The following is a 13781-nucleotide window of genomic DNA, read 5'->3' on the forward strand; positions in this document are numbered from 1 at the left end:
TGGCATGCCACGCCCGCTTCACTTGACCACCCACAAGCGACAAGCAGTAACGAGCAACTAGCAGCCAGCAACAGAAAGCGTAAATCTTTATTGATTGTCTGCGGAAAATGCACGTTACAGAAAGAACATAAACGCTAATCGTCTTTCGAATGACTTTGCTGTCTGACTAAACAATTATTTAGCCGGCAAAATATTCATTGTCGACGACATGCCCCAAACCAATGGAATATACTGTATTCAGTATCCAAGAAGCTATGAAAGTCGCTTCACAAATATACATAATGTACAAAGGCTTGTAATGTACATAAGCATAAATCTCCCTCTTTTTATATTTTTTGGGGTTGGCTGGGTCGTTCGTTGTCGCTACTTGAAATTAACGTATTTGTATTTGCCTTTGGTAGGCAGCCCAGCCCACGAGCCGACCCAAAGTGAGGCGCTAGGATATCACGCTTTGTCTGGGCGTTGCTGCAACTGGGAAGCCCGCACCGCACAGGCACTTGAAATGATTTCCATGGCACTCAGGAAGTCGCCTCTTCCGGACGAAATGAAAAAAAGAAGAAAAAGAGAATTGGTAGGGAAGTTCCCCATTTAGATTTTTACTCATTTGCTGACACTTTTTGTGGATATTTTCCTTTTGTTTTATTCTTTGTCATTTTGGCGCAACACACATATAGAACATATATTTGGCCAAGCATTATTGTGGAAGTCTGGAAATGTTTTTTGTCGCAGTTGGGACTTTTGGCAAAGCCTTGGACTGCAATAATACCCCGGGCAAATGACAAAATACCACTTTAAAAATCTCGCACAAAGGATTATCCTTTAAGGAAGTAAACACACGCACGCCAACTTGCACATGAATGCATTGCAAACATACCCCATTTTTTAGCTATTAGGAAGCCACAAAAATGAAGGTTAACTTACGTTAAATAGCTGACAATACAGGACTGCTGCTGCTTACTCCGGTTAAACTGCCAGGCGGAGACGGAAGCACTTCAACAGCAGCATTAGACGCATAAATCAATACAATACTTTGGGGCTGGTATGCAAAATATTTGTTTCAAGTGCTAGGTTTGTATTTTTTGTATTTCTTTACTTTACACAAAATATCATTTTAAGTAATTACCACAAACTATTTAGCAATATTAGTAATGTATTTTTATGGATTTGTCTATGTGTGTGCATATATATGGAAATTATATAAAATATACAGTATTTGAATTTTAAATATAACATACAATAAAGTTTCAAAGCCACACACACACTGACTTACACTTGCACAGTATTGGTATTAGAAAATAATTAACATTAGACAAAAAAATAAACAATAATTCGCATAAGATTTCATACACACACTGCACTGCGTTTGCATTAAACATTAATAACATTTTGTACACAATTATGGTAAACTATAGCAATTAGGCATTTAATACGTACATATAAGTAAGCAAAGAGAATGCTATCAGTTAACCATTATACAAAATACACACAATTGTCATAAATAGATTACTAAAAATTAAAAAGTTATTTAATCGCTTTTATGGAAATTGCATTTAGAATGCAATTAATTATTCTGTCAAGCTCCAAGCTCAATTGACTAATCCGCAATTGCTGTATAAGGCAAGCTGCTATGTTTGGGCTTTGTCTTGTTGATGAACACTTTGATGGCGCCATTAAAGTCGGCGCTGACCAACACATAGCCGCAGCCCTTCTTATGCTGCTCTACCAATGGATCCGGTTGATTGTTGGGCAGCTATAAAAACAAATATATTGTTACAAATAATTATATATTTATATGTTTACCTATACAGTGTATTATCGATAGTATCGATATCATTGACTTTATGAATTTACATATCACAAAGTCAATTTTGCAATCTAATGAGAATATGGACATTTGCTAATGCTTAGCGACGCTACTATCGATTGTGTAATTTGCAGGTTTTATATAAAAGCAAATCTTACTTTATCAATTTCATCCGGATCAGGCTTGATTATGGCCTCTGGATGCGGCGCAAATATGGCACAGGTAACGGTGGCATTATGCGCTTTTATGCCCTCCCAAAAATCGCTGCGATCGCGACGTACCTGCAAAACAATTTGAATTAACAAAGTAATCTATTGAAGTTACGAAAAAAAATCTTACCGAACTTAGTTTGGAGTAATCATGATTGGTTTTCCATATATAGATGCACTGATTCTCAGATCCCGATATAATATACTTGCCATCATGACTAAAAGAGCCTTTAATCTGCGAGGATACATTCAAATAGCCCTTGTATTTACAAGACAAGTTTAGATCGCGCAGATCGTACAGACGCACACGACTATCATTGGAGGTTACAAGAATTTTATCCTCGCCAGGCATGGGCTCAATGCCACTAATCTTACGTCCAATCCGATTCTTACCGCGCGTAGAACGCACGTGTATCTGCGTATGGTACTTTAACTGATCTGTGTTGTAAAATATACAACGGCCATCGTAACTGCCCACTACAGCGAATTGACCATTTTGACAGAAATTTGCAGCTGTGATGAGTTTTGTTTGACCATCAACTTCATTCCAAAGCGCCACTTTCTTGTCGGGTATGTTCCAGAGACGGAGTTTGCCGTCGAGACTGCCGCTCAGAAAATAGCGATCATCACGCGGATGAAATGCAATTGCAGTAACAAAATCAATATGTTGAAAGCAGCAGAGACATTCCTTTCGAGAAATATGCCATAAACGCACGGTTTTATCCATGCTGCTGGATAGTATGAAGTAGTTCTTGGACCAGCTTACGTCGAGCAGATCTGAAGTGTGACCATTGTATGTGCAAAAGGGTTTGGGCATAAACGGACCCGTACATTTTTCAGCGGCCGTAGCCATGGCAATGGCCTCCTCGGCTGACTGCTGCGAGACCAGCGATTCCTGTGAAGGCGTAGGCGAGGACTTTTGATCAGCATTGTATTTGTTGCGCATGTCCTGGAAGTAGGGATACGCATCTTTAAGCACCCAAATGCGCAGCACTTTATCCTGACCCGCGGTGGCAAGCAGACGACCACAGGAGCTGAACTTCATGCACCACACAGCGCTGTTGTCCTCTCCACTCAAATCCTGGACATGCTGCAGTTTGGTGAACTCATAAGGGCCCTTGTTAGAAGACGATGCTTTGATTTTAATATTCTGCTCTGGATTCATGGCATCCACTATATCTGCCACATCCTCTTTGTGACGCGCATGCGATACCTCTGATGCTATAGACTTGGCTTTGTCCACCGTCTTGCGCATTGTGCTGCCAAAGAAGCGTTTAATGCGCGCCGTTTTCTTTTTTAATCGACTACCATCTTCAGTTTCTAGCTCCTCATCGTCGGGCTGCTGTCCATCAATACTGGGCGGTATGCCTATAACACTCTCCTCATCGGATTCCTTTTGTGTTACCTCCAGATGTGAAGTTAATTTTAAAATATGCAAAGAGAGCGGATTCCAGCCCTCAGGCACTGGCGGTGAACGCATTTCAGATAACGGCATATTCTCGCCCGTATCCAAATTCTTAACAGGAACTTGTTCAAGTATCTCAAAGTCAGTCAACTGCTTGCCAGAGTTGGTGCGTGTTCGCACATAAATATTCATCTGACGCAGCAAATCCTCATCGCCAGCCGACTTGCGACGCTCTTTGTCATTAGAGCCACGATATAGGGCTGGATAGCTAGAAATAGAAGAGACGAAATTAATTACAATTGTGACTAAAACGCTGTTCAATGTACTATAGAATTTAGCGTAGACTAGCTCATTAAGTTGCTTTTTTAGCCACTCCCAATGTATAATACATATACAAAAAGCACTCAAAAAGAATCTTAATAATAGTAACAAATATTGTCTACGCCTACAGATTTTCGGATAGTTTGTTAGATAATTAATAATTAGTACTAAATATAATAAGTATTTATCCCTATGTCCTATTAGTTGTAATTCTATACGGCAAAATAAATACATTTTTTTTGGACTCAAAAAATATCAATGTCATATCAATAAATTTAGGCTTGACTTCTAATCATTGCTTTCAATATGATAAATTATTAAAGTACAGTGTTACCTAACAATGTTTGAGTTTGCTGCTCTTATTTTTCAACTCATGCTAATCTATAAAGCTAGGTTAAACGAGATACACATATACATAAATGTTTTTTGGTTTGTATAACAAATGTAAACCCACCGCGTGGCACTGCCTAAGCTATTGGAACCGCTGCCCGCCAATTTGGGACGACTGGCGCTTTCCATGAGCATTTTCTCAATACGCTCGATTTCGTCCTGTGATGGTCCCTGCGCCTTGTTGCTTGCCTCGTCACGCGGCTTTACCACATAGCCGCCTTGTATAGCCTTGAACAGATTAAGACCCTGATTGGGATCAATCGAACTAGAAGCAATATACATATAATTAGTAAAACCAGTCGAGTGCCTAATATTTTTCCCGGTAGTTACCTAACTCTACCAGGCGCTGAGTTGCTCTTTGCCGAGTTTGAGGGACTAGTCTTGGAGTAGACTGAGTTAACGCTGTTACCCAGCGAATGCGTTGGCTTGGCCAGTACTGCCGCCGTTGATACAGGACGCACATGGCAGGCATGACTCGTAGACGCTAACTGCGACAGCGATGAGGGCGTGGTTGTTAACGTTGAAGTGGAGGCAGATACTATTGTGCTATAGGAGGAGCAAGCCAATGTGTTGCTGGATGCAGTTGAACTCACATCATTTAGCGAACTTTCAAACTCCTTGACTATGTCATCACGAAGCTTTTGTTGCACATCACGAACACTCTTTACGGACCGCGTGTCGCTGTCTGTGTCCTCCGTGTCGCCTGGCGGCAGGCGCATGCCCTCATTCATGTTAAACTGCTCTGAAGAGCTGCTCGAGAACTTACGCGAATTCTTTTTGCGTCGCGGCGGCGCTTTGGGACCGCTGGGCGTAATTGAATCTGTTGTTTTGGAATGTGCCAGCTTGGTGCTTGCTATCACATCTGGCTCTTGCAGCATAATGCCACCGGAGCTGGCATTGTTTGCACTTGCAGGAACTGCAGTGGCAGCCGTGGCATTCGCTGTTGCTGCAACTGTTGTTGTTGTTGTTGTGAATGTGGACATGGCGACTGTATGGCTTGTTGGCGGAGGTGTCTGACGTTGCTGTTGCAGTTGTTGCTGTTGCTGCTGCTGTTGTTGTTGTTGTTGTTGTTGCTGCGCATTCATTGAGGCTAACGACTCACGATCAATGCTAATTGCTACAGAAAAGAAACAAGAAACGAAATTTGAATGGAAACCAAATGCTACTTAACTCTAAAAAATTATAGGCTCTCGTCTTAATAACAAAATAATATATAATATAATATATAATAAAAATTTAAGAAGTTTTTTTTTTATATTATTTTATACTTTTCCTTTTAAAGGGTATATATACATATGTTTGCATATGCTCACCCGATGGATCAATGCTGCCAGCCAAGATGCGTCCCACGCGACCCAATGATGTCATACTTTGTATGCTCATAGTATCGGTCTCAATCACCTTAAACGGATGCGTATGTCGACTGGTAAAAACGCCGTCCGTTGAGCTGTTCTGTAGTTCGAAAAATGGCAATATCAAAAGCAATTTTTTGATTCATGTTTTATAGCTCAACGCTCAATAATATATAAACAAACACTGTACAAACGAGATGCTAAGCTTTGTCTACATAAATATGCTACTAAAAGAGATATGCTACATAGAATAGAATTAAGAGTGGGTTTTTTAGCTACCTGAGAATCAGGTGTGAGCGTATTTCCTGGATTATCATCTTCATCATTTTGCATGCATTGACGTAGTTCATGAAAGCGTTGTCTACCAGACTATATATGCACGATATACATAAACACATTTTTTGACCATATTCCATGTAAGTTTGAACGATTTTTGTTTTTAATTTTCGTTGATATTTATGAAATGAGTAGAAGAGCACAAAATATGAAAATAAAGAAAACAAAATGTTTACAAAAAAAGTCAAACAAGCGACTTAAGCAATTATTAAACAAACATACACGCAAACAACCAACTTAATTCACACACAGTAATAAACAATTGCAAGAGAGGGAGCACCAACAGCTTTTTTGAAGTAGTAGTCTAGTCTAGTCTACTATTCATCATTGACAGATAAGCAAGCAGTCGAATCGCATAGACAATAAATTATTATATTATTACGTCATGAGTAAGAAGGTGTGAACAGTTAGCTTGTGTTTTAATGGGTCAAGCCTTGACCAAGCAGAAAGTCTTTTTTTCTCCAATTACTGATAAAAATAATATTACCGATAAGACTAGAGGCGGCACAGTGTGATAATAAATTATACATTTTCATTTTTTGTTGGAATTTTCGTTATCGCTAAACAAAATAGTTAGCACATTATTATGGCTTTCATAGTTTTTTGAAATCTATTCGTTTTCGATATTCTGATAAACTTTAGAAGCCACCCACGCATAAACATGCACACATCTACACGTTGGTGACACTTGTCCACATTCTTGAGCAGCGTTTACCAGTGGACTCGGTGGGGGAATTTAACTATTTGCAAACACAAATTATAATAAAAATAAATCATTGGATATGATTGCATCATAAAGTAAACAATTGTTAGTGGGGCCCGGGAGAAGCCAATATTAATTAGTTGTTTGCACATATTTGGTAGCCAAAGTGAAATCAGCATAAATAAATTTGCATTGCTATTGTTGTTGTTTTTTTGCACACAGAGATCGCTTGCGCACACACACACAAACTCACACACAAGCAACTTGGGGCGCAACCGACCAGAAAGGGAAAACATAAACGTGTACAAAATGCCGAGTTTAATGTCAATGAGAAGGTCGCGCATCGCATCTATGTTAGAATTTGAAAAATTGAAACTAAAAACACAAATTGTATGTGAAACGTAGGCATGCATGCAAATCAAATCTAAATTGAAACGCAATGCAAAGAAAACACACAAACACCAAGTGTCTTTCATCCACAACCAAATGCACTTACCACGCCCTGCACCGGCTTAGGCTCTACGAAAACGGCGGCTGCAGCCGCCTCCTGCTGCTTGAGGCGTGCACCCAGACTATTGGTGGGACTGCGCGTTGCTGGCGTACCAGCGCCAATGGGCGTTGCATCGCTGTCCGATGAGGCGGCCGCATTAACACGCACTGCTGGCTCCGGAAAGATAAAGTCCTGCACACACTCCTTTTGTAATTTCCGACTGTAAATATACACAGTGCGTAAGTGGGTGAGTCACTGACATTGGACGCATTGTACTAACCTTAGTGTTGAGTTGCGATTGGGTGTTGTGTCTTCGGCATCAAAAAATTCCTCTGAGCTATCCGAATCCGTTTCCAGCTTACTCATTTTCTTTTGTGCGTGCGTGTGTATATGTGTAAATATTACCTAATTTGCTGTCTCAGTATGTTATTAATGTATATGCAAATTGACTAATTTTATAGACTCTTTGTTTTTGTGTGTTGTCGCTGCAGGGCTGCCTTATGTTATTGGCTTTGTTATTGTTGTTGTTGTTGTTGTTGCTTGCTTGCTCGTTGCTGCGGCTACAAAATGTATACTCAGTGCTTAATCTGCATCGTATTCTGCTGCTGCGTACACGCAACAGTTAGCTCATTTAACATTTTGCACACTTTTGCAACTTTTTACTTAATTGCTATAAATTTAATAGCTTTTAATTTAGTTGTACGAGAAAGGGTGTCTTTTACAGCTGCATTGACAATTTTACTGGCGTTGCCACATAGTTGGCATTACTACCATTTATCGAGCCGATATTATCGACAAAGTTGGAGCACCCTGTGGTCAGATTTGTCAAGTGCAGTCACACTTAAAACACAAACAACCGCCAAAACTTTGTCAAGTGGCTAAATATTACATTATAAAAACTATTTACATTCGCTTTGTCCAAATGCAGACGGAACTGAAACAGCAATTTGACGAAATGGGTGTAGAGCCCACCGGCGAAGTGTTAGATAAATGCATGGAGTTAGCGCTAACTTATAATATAAACGATGCTACCGAATTTGTGGAGCAATGGATGGCATTCAGCTTATCCCATTTGCATGGTGATGATCCCAATTGTCAGAATCTTAGTGAATTTGAGCGCAAGGTGTTGCAAATAAAGCGTGAAAAAGTTGCCACCAACAAGCCTACAAATAAGGGCAAACCTCTGGCTGCGGTAGACACAAGCTCCTTGGCCAGTTATGGCCTGATAGAATATGATTCCATGCTGGATGACTATGTCAGTGAAAGTATGAGTGAGTCTACGCTGCCACACACACCCAGAGCAAAAAGCTTACAGACCAGCATACTCTTCAGCCCGGCCAGCTATAAAACACAATCCGCACCAAGTACACCACAGACATCCACATCAGCACAACCTGGCGAAATAGTGGATCGTTTTGGACATCCCCAGCTGCTAGCAGCATCCAGCTGGCAATCTAACGTAGAGCAAACATTGCCCGTGCAACAGAAGCTATTGTACAACAATCTACCCTTGACCTTGGCCAATTTTTCCTATATGAATGATGTGCTCTCTGGGAGATGCGATGATCTGCATGATCGCATCGTGGAAACTGGACGTGCGCTGGTGCAAAAGAAACTGGGTCGTGAGGGGGCCGAAGAGTACAGTTGGTATCCACAGGACAGACATTCGTTGGATGCGCTGCACATGTTACATGCAGTGGGAATGATACACTCCGATGACGATGGACCCTTGGATTCGCATTCCGCCTTGCTGTCCGTGCTGGATACAGATGAAAACTTTCTATCGCTGAATTTCTCACACATCAAGTCTGCAAGCATATTTCCTGGTCAAGTGGTGCTTGTGAAGGGCTTCATACCCAAAGGTGATACATTTGTAGTAGAAGAAGTGAATACAGATCGCCTGCTAGCACCACCGCCGCCGCTTAAGCTGGAACGCGACTTGCAGTTTGTTGTAGCGTCAGGTCCATTTACACATGACACCAATCTGAGCTACGAACCGCTTCAGGAGCTCTTCAATTATCTTAAGCAACATAGACCCGATGTGCTGTTGCTCACAGGTCCATTTTTGGCTGCGAAACATAAAATGGTCAGTGAACTGGCAGAGACATTTGAGAGCTTTTTTGAAAAGCTAATCGCTAGCATTATGGAGGTCGTTGGTAGCCACACCACGGTTCTGCTGGTCAGCAGCCAGAAGGATGCCATGTCACATGCTGTTTATCCCACACCAGCGCCAATGCTGCGACGCAGCTATCCCAATTTGCATATGCTGCCTGATCCTTCGTGGATAGACTTGGATGGCATAACTCTGGGTGTTAGCTCCACGGATGTGCTGGACCATTTGCTAAGCCATGAGTTTGCTATCAATGCGGGTGAACGCATGCATCGCTGCATAAATCATTTATTCCACCAAGGCTCATTTTATCCCATTTGCCCTCCACCAGATGATAACATGAGCTTTGACTCCCAGTTGGCACAAAAGTATGCGCAGCTTAAGCAGTTGCCCAATGTTCTAATATTGCCCAGTGACCAGCGTCATTTTATACGCCTAGTGAATGACTGTTTAGTCATAAATCCGGGCCGACTTTCCACAGAGAACATGGGCGGCAGCTTTGCGCGTTTTGTCGTCACGCCCACAGCCCCCACCGCAACAGGAAAAGCCACGAATATGTTTAATAGCGTCGCCTGTCAAATACAACGAATTTAGGGAATAATAAAATATAAATACACACCCTAACAGCCAAATGCGTGTAAACAAATTGTTCTTCAACTTACTTTTAATTTTAGGCAAATCAGAAATTATTACAAATTAAATGTTTGTCTCATTGTGTTGTAAGCGTTTACTTCAGTTTAGGTTTTATTATTGTAAGTTTATAGCTAACAATAGGAAATGATGTCTAAACGTATTACATATACACATACACAAGTACGCCTTGTACTCTTTATTAACTAAACTTCACCGGGTTCGAACTCAATTCGGCATTGGGTGAAGGCTACCAACTATAAACTCAAAATGTGTTATGTATATTTGAACTATACAAAAAAATACTGCATGCCGTTGCTTTTTCAAAATATATGTATGTATGTATATATAAACTAAGAGCTAAGCTAAACCGTATTGGTTGATATTGGGTTTTGTCTGCAAATTAAAAATTCCTGTTTTTAAGTAACTGCGCGCCACTCTTAAGTAATCCATGCTGAGTGTGTTCATTTATACGTGGAGCTGCTGTGTCCAACAAACTGTTAGTTGTTGGGCTCCTGCTTGTATTGTTATTGCCGATTATTGACGCCCTCTGGATTATGCAAGCCTCCGCCGCCCCCGCCCATGCTGTGCTCCATGTTCTTGACAATCACATAGTTTGTTATATGATTGATGGCCTCGTCCTGCAGACGTTCGGGCCAGCGCTTCATATAGGATTTGATAAAGTCGCTAAAGGTATCCACCTTGTCGGGCGAACTTTTGTGCGTATCAACAATATTTTTAACAATATCCACAAATTTATCGTAGTCCTCGTGGGATTTTTTGATTTTATTATAGTTGGGTACAACGCCATTGCTATTTCCACCCGGACCACCTGCATTAGAGCCGCCAGCATTTTGCATTTGCTGCTCCATATTGCTATCCGCTAAACGCGCCGAAGCTGCAGCAGCAACAGCCGCCACCGCCGCTGAGGAGGCCATAAAATTATCCACATTACCAGCATTTGGTGGCGGTTGGGAGTGGTCCATAAAATGACGATGCATGCCGTACTCCGTTCTATGGATGAACAGTATAATAATTATGGAAGATTTAACAAGATAATACCAGACGCTGAACCTACTTATAGAACCCCTCCGTGTTGTTGCTGTTAAACTCTTGCTGAGACATTGGATTTTTCCAAACTGGTGACTCGGATGTGGATGGTAGGCTGCTCGCATTCGAGCTGCTCGTCATGCGTTTATCTCTGAATGTGTAAATTAAGTTAGTTTTTCCTGTTTTGTGTTCAATTAGGTGGCAACTACTTACTTATAACCTGTGTGTGCAGCCAAACTTTTAAATACATCATCCACCTGGCTGTAAAACTTCCATGTGCTTATGATGCCTGTTGTCTCAAATGTCTTTTGTTCTTGTCTATAGCGTTGTGTTAAATTATTTACCTTGAAGTGAACTTCTAGCGCTGTAACGGGCACACCAAGACCCGTTAGCTGCAACATTTAAAAAGTTTAATAAATAATATCCTTTAAAAATGTATTAAACTTGCCACTTACTTGCTTGGCCATCGCCACATAAAGGTGCCCATTTCTTTTAATTGTGCGCAGCTCATAGGCGCAAACTTTCCATAGTTTAATAAGCTCTAATACACCACTATCCTCCCATTGTCGGCGCTTTTTATTGAATTTTTCATACTGCAACAAGTTAAAAAGTAATGTTTATTCAAAATTGGCAGCTAGCGTGGCATACTTACAGGCATTTCACATGGGTCACAATCTTGACAAACGGATGCCCAACAAAATTCGGCTGCCAGTTGTAGTTGGACATGGAGCACGCTATTTATTATAGAAGCAGCATTTTATTTATCGCCCGCACCTAAAATATTTATTTGGGTTTCGTTATAGCAAATTTACTGCATTTTATTATTTTTGTATTAATCACAGCTGACTCTGCCCTTAGTCTAAAAATTTACGTTGCAAGAAATTCCTAATTAAAAACGAGCACACATTTAAATTTTATACAAAATACCACTTGTTTAATTAACTGGAAACTATGTACAATAGACACAATTATAGCACACATGTACATAGTATGTACATAAGTGGCCAACAATAACAAATCAGTTAATGAACATTAGACTGTAATATGCCGGCCCCACACACATACTCATTATAACATTGCTGCTTGTAAACAATAGTTAAAGTACAAGGTGGAATTGCACAGCGATGGACAAGAGTAAGGAGACTAAGCAAAACGATGCTGGCACGGCGGCGACTCACGTTAAACTGAAGCGGTATTTCAAGTATACAAAAGCTGCGAGAGAAGCAAATGAAGATACTGTTCTTCACTGTAAGCACTGTGTGGGCGGCAAGAGGGGCAGAGTTGGTTACTTTTCTTGAATACACACACACAAACATCCGCGCGTACATCTTTTTCCCTTGGCAGTGCTATCAAGATACACACACACTCACAAAATCGCACAGGTACATACTTTTCCTTGCTATGGTTTTCCAATAATATGTAATTGAACTGCAACACAAATGCAGCTTGGCGCGCGAAACACAACAACAGTGGCAAAAACACAGACCGAAACAAAACTTAATAATAAGTTAAATAATTTAATTGTAATTATGTTCAAGAGCAAAAACGTAGTTAGCAGCAGTGTTAACAACTCTTGGGCGACACAAATCAGACTGCACATTCGAATTGTTTACTAACACTAGTACTCATGTTGTGCGAGTAGGCCAACCATAGTTTATGTATCAGCATTTGGGGTTGTCAACTGGCGCAAATAGGCATTGGATTTGAAATTTTAAACATGACCAAAAAATGTCAGCAACTACATAGTTCTGTTTGCATCCATGTTATTAAGCATAGTGCACAGCCACACCCACTGGAAGCTGATGAATAATGATTTCAGCCAAGTTGTCTAGCATGACCATGTAATTTATTTTAAGCGCGCCAACAACAGCTCGTTAAGGCAAGCAAAGCAAACGCATTATCATCATCATCAACTCCCCTCACTTGTGCACTGCGTCTAAGTGCTTTTGTTGTTGCTGCGCACATATACGGTCATCATCATTAGGTTTGCTGTATGTACAATGTGTATGTGTGAACTCCCAGCTCCAAGTGAAGAAGCAACGGTTGAACTACATATGTACATACATACATAAATGCGAACGTCATTAGCGTAGCGTCGGCTAAATAACAAAAAATGATAATGTTGCTGTTTCGTCGTCATCGCAAGTAATCATCATTAAATTGAACATAGAATCAATAAGAGTAATGAGAATAAAAAGTAAAAGAGCGTTCAACATATTTAAATTTAATTAAATTAAAATTTGATTTTTAAATTAAAAATACGGACTTTGCAATATCCGATATATTGGGTAAATACATACAAGAAACTTACGCATTCAACATGAAAAAAGGAATAATTAAGACACGCGGGTAGTCGGGCGCGGCGACATTACAAAATCAGGTGCCGGGATTTAAATCAGCGTCTTCTGTTGCGAAATCCGTCAGCTCCAATCACTAGGCTGCGAAACGACATGTTAACTTTTAGTTACTTAAAATAAACAAATTTTCAAAAATGCAGCTTATCAAATTAAATAAACAAAAACTTTTATATCCGCCAACGAAAACTAATTCTAAATCTTAACATGTTTTAGCAGAAAAGGTTTTGAAGATATTCAGTCAGATCGTTTCTCTTTCATCGGTCGCTAACCGAAATTTCGTGGTATGCCGAAATTTGTTTTCTTTCAATTTTTGCTCGTTGTGGCAAGTAGGTAAGTTAGACTTATAAAGTCTTTAGTTAATGATTTCAAATTGTTGCATATAGTAATACATATGTATCAAATTTTTTTAAATTGGTATGTGCCAAAAATAAACCCTAATGCGCTCCTAATCATGCACATAGAAAAATACTGAGCATGTTAGCGAATTTAAATAGAAGGCTCTGGTTTTCGGTTCTAGTATATATGTATGACAAACATTGTATGAAACGCATTAAAGTAGGGCGCAACCAATTTTTATATTCACTTTACACATACTATGCACAAAGGTACTAACGCTACACAGGT

General features: G+C 40.2%; 3 protein-coding genes across 6 annotated transcripts; 1 reads left to right on the forward strand and 2 right to left on the reverse strand.

The window, feature by feature from the left end:
* Positions 1-1213: 1213 nt before the first annotated feature.
* Positions 1214-7699, reverse strand: LOC108603697 (WD repeat-containing protein 44). Of its 2 annotated transcripts, XM_017992723.2 has the most exons (9): positions 7291-7699; positions 7017-7230; positions 5761-5850; positions 5443-5581; positions 4460-5246; positions 4194-4394; positions 2144-3686; positions 1963-2085; positions 1214-1750 (listed from the first exon to the last, which is right to left on the reverse strand). In XM_017992723.2, exons 1-9 carry the CDS (start codon positions 7374-7376, stop codon positions 1595-1597), a joined length of 3339 nt encoding a protein of 1112 aa, XP_017848212.1. In that variant the 5' UTR covers positions 7377-7699; the 3' UTR covers positions 1214-1594. The 2 variants fall into 2 exon arrangements, with proteins under 2 accessions (XP_017848212.1, XP_017848213.1); XM_017992724.2 differs by lacking the exon at positions 5761-5850 and having other exon boundaries at positions 1215-1750; positions 7291-7698.
* Positions 7206-9752, forward strand: LOC108603698 (DNA polymerase alpha subunit B). Of its 2 annotated transcripts, XM_017992727.2 has the most exons (2): positions 7206-7257; positions 7939-9752. In XM_017992727.2, the coding sequence occupies exon 2, from the start codon at positions 7966-7968 to the stop codon at positions 9712-9714; it is 1749 nt and encodes a 582-aa protein (XP_017848216.1). In that variant the 5' UTR covers positions 7206-7257; positions 7939-7965; the 3' UTR covers positions 9715-9752. The 2 variants fall into 2 exon arrangements, with proteins under 2 accessions (XP_017848216.1, XP_017848215.1); XM_017992726.2 differs by lacking the exon at positions 7206-7257 and having other exon boundaries at positions 7877-9752.
* A 337-nt stretch (positions 9753-10089) lies between these two features.
* On the reverse strand, positions 10090-12347 carry LOC108603699. 2 transcript variants are annotated; one of them, XM_017992728.2, is made up of 6 exons: positions 12191-12347; positions 11453-11574; positions 11256-11393; positions 11014-11192; positions 10829-10951; positions 10090-10764 (listed from the first exon to the last, which is right to left on the reverse strand). In XM_017992728.2, exons 2-6 carry the CDS (start codon positions 11456-11458, stop codon positions 10278-10280), a joined length of 933 nt encoding a protein of 310 aa, XP_017848217.1. In that variant the 5' UTR covers positions 11459-11574; positions 12191-12347; the 3' UTR covers positions 10090-10277. The 2 variants fall into 2 exon arrangements, with proteins under 2 accessions (XP_017848217.1, XP_017848218.1); XM_017992729.2 differs by lacking the exon at positions 12191-12347 and adding an exon at positions 11866-11964.
* Between the last annotated feature and the right edge of the window lie 1434 nt (positions 12348-13781).

The sequence above is a fragment of the Drosophila busckii genome, chromosome 3R (assembly GCF_011750605.1).
Source record: "Drosophila busckii strain San Diego stock center, stock number 13000-0081.31 chromosome 3R, ASM1175060v1, whole genome shotgun sequence".
Lineage (NCBI taxonomy): Eukaryota > Metazoa > Arthropoda > Insecta > Diptera > Drosophilidae > Drosophila > Drosophila busckii.